The sequence below is a fragment of the Rutidosis leptorrhynchoides genome, chromosome 1 (genome assembly GCF_046630445.1).
Source record: "Rutidosis leptorrhynchoides isolate AG116_Rl617_1_P2 chromosome 1, CSIRO_AGI_Rlap_v1, whole genome shotgun sequence".
NCBI classification, from domain to species: domain Eukaryota; kingdom Viridiplantae; phylum Streptophyta; class Magnoliopsida; order Asterales; family Asteraceae; genus Rutidosis; species Rutidosis leptorrhynchoides.
The window spans coordinates 155,297,007-155,303,824 of record NC_092333.1 but is presented as its reverse complement, the minus strand read 5'-3'; the positions used below and the strand labels follow the sequence as shown (position 1 = coordinate 155,303,824).

The window sequence follows — 6,818 nt, the reverse complement described above, 5'->3', positions numbered from 1 at the left end:
CTTTTTATATTCAAAGATGTTACTCCTCTTTTTTATTCCATCCACCAATGTGGGACAAGTAACCATATCATTTTTCTATCAAAAATAACACCAACATAACCTATAAAATTAAACTAAAAAATATTAAAAATGATTAACACACAAGTAGGCAACTATCCTAACCGTGGAGTAAAAGTTAATAGCAAGTCCTAGTTCATTCCACATGAAGCAGTTGTGATTAAGAATTTCAAACTATTAATTATCCTAAGTAGATTGGGGAGTTTTGTTTTAAAATTAAATAAACTAATTGACGCAAAATAAAAGACGAGAATTTGGAGGAGATAAGGGTGTCCACTTAGAATTAATTCCCAAGGATGTTGATTGCAATGATTAAAACAATTATATTAATTGATTATCTGGTAACACTACAATTATCTGTCGATTTTCACAATTTCTTAACTAGATCCCTAAGTGTAACTTTCGTTATCCAAGTTCACTAATTAATTCACCAATTAACAATGTAGGCTGGTTTCCCGCACCTAAACTACCAATCTTATCATGAAAGATCAAATAACGCTGGTTTCCCGCACACCAAATAAGAACACAATCAATCAATTACTCAAGACTACAATTCAATTTCAGGTTAATTCGGTGTCCCTCTTTAACCTCACAATTACTTTAGCTAGTTAATTAATTCAATCACTATTGTCTAATTACACTCATATCTCGTATACAATCTAACAATATTTCAAATTATCTTTCAATAACCTAGAGACGTTCATCAATCTAATTAATTGTCATTAACTTATCTAACAAACTTGTAATCAAATCAATCAATAAACATAAGAACCGGTCGATCTTAAATCAAACATAGTTAAGAACAATTATCAATTATATAAATCATAGTATTAACAATACATCACCTAGGTTCAATCATATAAGTAGATACATAAAAATTAAGCTAGACATAATCATGCAAAGGATAAATAAATACAAGGATAAACAATAATTCATTATAGTATTAATCAAGAAATAAGAAATTAAAATTATCAATGATTGAATCTTGTTACAATTGAAATCCAAGTGATTAAAACCCAAACACAATGGTGAAAAAGCTCCAAAATTCGACCCCAAACCCCTAAAATTCGTAAAAGAAAAAGTTATCATATAAGTGGGATATTTATAGATGGAAATTCGGACCCCTAAACCGCCATAACCTCACAACCGCGACCATTAAACTCGCGACCGTGAGATCCATAAAAGTACATTTCGCGACCGTCAAACAGAAATTCTCTACTCTTGGAGTGTTTCACTGCGGGTGGAGAATGATTTCTCTTTGTTATAGGATAGATGAATGAATGAATGTTTACATCTCAACTCTCTCAAATCTTACACATACGGAATTGAGTTTTGTTATTTTTCAACTTGGTTTCATAGATTGAGGTTATTATTGATTTTGAGTCGACGAAATACAACTTACAACTCCATTGGACGAATAACCACTAGGTACAATATCCATAATCCATAATTATTCAAGATTTCAAGGTGTATTAGTTTATTAAATCCAACATCTTCATACAGGCCTAATTTGAAATAAACCAATTTGGGTTTGGGCTTACTTTAATCTTCGTATGTATGTATTTGATATTTTTGGGCCAGTATTCGTATGTAGTCTCATCGTCTCCATTACCTCGTTGTCTTCTGTCACTCTATTTTGATCAAACAAGTTAAGATCACAATCTTCGTTCTATAGTTTGTTTACAGGTACGTATTGAAATGACTTTCACCTACTTGTATCGAATTTTAGGGTTTTTTGCTTTCTTATGTTGTTTAGGTTGATTGAAAAGATGCACATCAGGTGTTCGACCTATTGTTTAAAAGAATAATTGAACTCTCAATGCATAAAATTCCTGAAAGATGATTCTTAAACCTTCTAAAATGCTCATTATAGCTTACTGTGTCTGGATTTGTAACTTTTTATGTAATGCGGAGACTGAAGACAGTTTTTCATGGGCCATATTATTTGAAAAGTTAATGTTAACAAAGTATTCTATTTTATGTGATAAAACATGTAAATCCATCTCTTGTAACCTGACTGTTTTTAGTTAATTATGTAGGTTATATACACTTTATAATCTATGTATAACTGTGATATTAAAAACAGTGACTAATGATTGGCTGATTCTTGCATAGAATAGTCCTGATACATATAACTATAACTGCTTATAGGTAATTACTCCGTGATGGCCAACGTTCCACCTTTTCAACCTGTACCGTATTCTCAAGGGATGTACAATTATGCGCATACAAATACGGGTGACGATTCATCTAAGCCTCCAGATAAAGAAGTATTTACGCTTTTAATCCGTCATCTTCCGGAAGCTATTCCCCATGACACCCTATCCCGGCTATTTTCTCATTATGGTGCTTCTTGTGTCCGCCCTTGCACTACTGGAAGGTTATACAACTTTTGTTTTTGTACTTCTGCAAATTCCTTTGTTTTTTTTTAGTTTGAGTAGATGTTTTATTATTTCAGTTACTTTAGTATGAGTTTTATTGATGCAGGATGAGGAACTGTGCGTTTGTTGATTTCAGTAATGAAAGTATGGCGACTCAAGCACAACGACAATTAAATGGGTAATTTGTAATCACATGCTCAAGATGTTTAACTTTATAATGAGATTGTCTGTTACTTATACGTGTTACTTTTGGGTTAAGATCATATACACGTCATTGACTTTTCTAAAAATCCTTATAGTGCTTGTGTTTTATTGTACACGTGTGGTCATTAGTGTGATAATTTATGCTTAATATGGTACATTTGGTCACTGGTGACTGCTATTACCGTACTAAAGTTCCATGTTGGAGCCGCATTCAGTCTTTGATGCCACATAGGCAACCATACTTAAAGATAATGAAACATGGTGCGCCCACCTGGACACCATGTCATCAAGTAAAAACTTATAGATGCCACCTAGACACCATGTGGACCCCAGATTATCAAGTAAACTGGTTAATGGGTTATCAGGTTATTAGGGGGTGTTTGGGTTTGCGTTTTAAAAATTGATTATGCGTTTAAGAAAATTAGAATCAATCAGATTTATCAAAACGTGTTATAAATTAATAGTGTTTGGATATGATTACACTGTTTGACAACGCAATAACCAAACAATCTGTCTCTTAAGTGTTTGGTAAATTTATTTATTTGTTAAATTATCACGTGAAACGCAATAGTTTAATAATCACATTTTTCTGCCGTAAGGGGTGAACCGCTTTTTCATTTTCACGTTTTTTGTTTAACTTGCCAAAGTCTAGAAACTGACTATTTACGATTTGAAAGTTTAACGAATATAAGAGTGCACGTCCCGTAATGAGTGACTTTGAGAAGTACATAGCACTTACTTGACATCAACCCTATATCTTATAAGCTGTCGCTTTTAGCTTCTTAAATTATTTCTCAGGTTAAGGTTTCTTGGTAAAGTTTTGTCAGTTGAGAGAGCTAATACACAACCACATGGTACTAAATCACAACAAAATAAACCTACATCGGGAAATGATGCCATGTCATCAGTGAATGATTCTAGTCAAGCAAAGGATTCAAAGAGGGAATCGTTTCCAGCACTTGAACCTATTGCCGAAAAACTTGGTGTGGAATACCCGTTTCCTCCTAACCTTGAGTAAGTTGTACACTCACATTGTTTTTAACAATTTTACAACATTACAAGCATTACTTTTTCCACTAGTAAATAACATAATCGATTGTAGATATGCGTACCCACCACCCGATGGGAATATCCTGACCAATATCCTAAATGCTCTAATTGCCGTTCCTCGCTTCTATACGCAGGTAACGTTTTGCCTTCAGTAAAGTTGTCACTTTTTTTATACTAAATTTGTTTATGCATTACATATCTCATGATAGGTGTTGCATTTGATGAACAAAATGAATATTCCAGCTCCATTTCGTGCAGCCCTGCCGACCCCACCATTACCTCCTTCAGCACCTGCACCACAACCACCGCCACCTCCTCCCGTAGATGCAAATTCTAGTTTGGCGAATATTTCAAGTGATGAATCAGAGTTGGAGTCTTCAGATGAGGTAATTTCGTGTCAAAATATTAGTAAAATAAAAAGTCATTATCGTTAATTGCTACTCTTTTAGGAAGAGGTTGGAGATCGGAGACCAACTGGACCCAAGCGTAAGCGTATCAAGCGAGAGGCGATTGTGGGCCCTGCTGTTGACAAGGATGTAGCTCATGAGGCTGTTGGATTAAAGCCTGCTAACTTAGTTCCTAAAGAGATCCCTTTGATTAAAAAGAAGAACCCAGTGTTGCAGGTCGTTGTCTCCCCTTTTCTAACACTACTTATCAAAAAAATTTATTTTCTTGTAAAAAAAAAAAAGTTAACTTTTGTTTTTATTTATCATTTTGGGGCAGATTAAAATTGCTCCAAAAAGAACTCAGACTGAACCAGTAGATGATGGCACAACAGAAGAAATAGAGGAAGTCGAGGATGAAAATATAAATACTAAACCGTTTGCTACCGTTGAAGATTTGGAGCACGGAAAATTGCCCCCAGAAGAAATTTTGTCCCTTCCCATGTTTAAGGTACCAAAATATAGCTTTTAGCAAGAAAAAAATAGAGTTGGCTAGATGGGCGGGCTGGGTAACATGTCATAGTTTCGGGGTTGAAATTAGGCATTTTTAGCACAGGTTAAAACGGGCAGGGACATGATTTTTGACATATCTGTCCGTTTTTTAAAATGTGGGCGACTTGCAAGTTTCATTCTGTTCAATCTATTTGACGAGTTCCCATTTTAGCTACTTTTTATTTTTATTTGGAGTATTTGAGATCAAAATATACCCGACCTCCGAAATTGCGACTTCTGGTAAATATTATATCCCATTCATGATTATTATATAAGCTCTCATTTGGTATCGCTTGACTGTTCAATTTTTTTTACTATTCCCATGCATCAACTAAGGTTTTTATTTAATATAAATACTTGTTGCAGAATTATAATGCTGGAAATCCTGCCCCTGTGTTGTACATAAAAAACTTGGCGAAAGATGTGGTTGCAGATGACTTTTATTTCGTGTTTGGTAAACTTAAAATCCAAATACAGAATTAAAACAGCATTTGCTTTTCTTAAGAGCTTGATACATGTTTCAAAAAGTTATGTATTGTACATCCAATTTGACTAGAGATTTATTCTTGCTTGCGCAGGTACATTCTTTGGAAACATTGAAACAGCTAAAGAAAATCTTTCTGTGAAGTTAATGCAGGTAACATGCTGTGTTGTAAATGGCGACCGTCTTAGCCGATTCGTCGGTTTGGTGACTAGTCTGTCCCGTTTAACCTAAAAATGTCCAATTAGTCGGTCAACGCTAAAAAGTTAAGTCAAAGTCAGTCAAAGTTTGTCTTAGTCGGTCTTAGTCGGGTCTGAGTAGATCAAAGTGGGCAAAGTCAAGGTTGGTCAAAGTTAGTTCTAAATTTTAATATTTTTTATATTCAGATTCTGTGCCCTATATATATGTTTAAATATTTATGTTTTCATACATTTATGTGTAATATATCTATATTATGTTACTAAAGTCAACGTTAGTTAACATCTGACTTGACGAGTCCCTGACTCTACCGACTCATGCATTTGTAAAAATACTTGGTTAGGCCGCGTACATTTTATTAAAACTATTTGCCCTCCCCAGTAGCCTAAAACTGTATCAGTGGATAGATATATTACATATTATCTTTAATTATACTGACTGCGATGAGATTAACTCTGGTTTGTGGTTTCAGGAGGGAAGAATGAGGGGTCAAGCATTTGTAACATTCCCGTCAGTCGACATTGCTCTTCGTGCTCTGGTATGGTTCTAAATATTCGACATTTTCGTTAATGCCATTTTCCCATCTTTAGCTACAACAACTGTTGTTGTTGGTGTAAACTTATCATTTTAATTACGTATTAACTCGTGAAACATGTATTAATCTTTGGTTGCAGAATCTGGTAAACGGATATGTATTCAAAGGCAAGCCCATGATCATCCAGTTTGGCCGAAATACTTCTGCTGCCAAAACAAGCGAAAAATAACTTACTACTACATCCACAACTCATTAGATTTTGTACATCAAGTCAAAACAGGTAACCAGTTGAGTTGAATATGAAAATACGTCAATGTCACCAGCGGATTAAATGGGCCGGGCCGTTTCAAAACACCTGGTTTTCAAGTTTTTTTGATTAACCTATTTTTATTGCCAAAAAAAAAAAAAATGATATGCTTTTGACAGGAACAATTGGCCAACCTAGAAAATAGGTTTGGTACAAAATGTGGGCGGCAAAAGCTTGTGGTGTCTCAATTTTTTTCTGTTTATCCGAATTTTATCCAAATAATATCCACTTATTTTTCTACACAGGGGTAATATTGTGAATTTACTTACATGAGCTTTAGCATTTGTGGAACCACGTGGGTGGATAAAGCAAGCGATCAACGTGTTTCAACATCTACCATATAGGATCTTATCTACTCCGTATTTATTTAATTGTGGCCCTGAATTTCATTTCTGTATTTATTTATATTTTGGCCCCCTTATGTTTGTGCGCTACTCTTTTGTAGTTTGATATTTTCACTTTTTAATCTTAAACATTATTTACTTAACTGATTAACGCCACTCCCAACTATGAACTGTATAAATTACTAATTAAATTGTCAGTTTAGTGTCATGTCAGCACTTTCTCAGCATAAATAAAGAAAGACTGAACGTTGTCGTTCGTAATTAAATAACTAAAATTTTCTGAACACGTACTAATAATATCTATGTTATACAAACGAAACAAAAAA

At 34.2% G+C, this 6,818-nt stretch overlaps 1 protein-coding gene across 1 annotated transcript; it reads left to right on the top strand.

Annotated features, from left to right (window-relative positions):
• The first annotated feature begins 1,605 nt into the window (after positions 1–1,605).
• Positions 1,606–6,575, top strand: LOC139866461 (U11/U12 small nuclear ribonucleoprotein 65 kDa protein). Its single transcript, XM_071854699.1, has 13 exons — positions 1,606–1,743; positions 2,209–2,437; positions 2,545–2,616; positions 3,441–3,656; positions 3,745–3,826; positions 3,902–4,078; positions 4,142–4,315; positions 4,416–4,586; positions 4,994–5,081; positions 5,206–5,264; positions 5,779–5,844; positions 5,981–6,121; positions 6,394–6,575. The coding sequence occupies exons 2-12, from the start codon at positions 2,223–2,225 to the stop codon at positions 6,068–6,070; spliced, it is 1,410 nt and encodes a 469-aa protein (XP_071710800.1). The 5' UTR covers positions 1,606–1,743; positions 2,209–2,222; the 3' UTR covers positions 6,071–6,121; positions 6,394–6,575.
• The last annotated feature ends 243 nt before the right edge of the window (positions 6,576–6,818 follow it).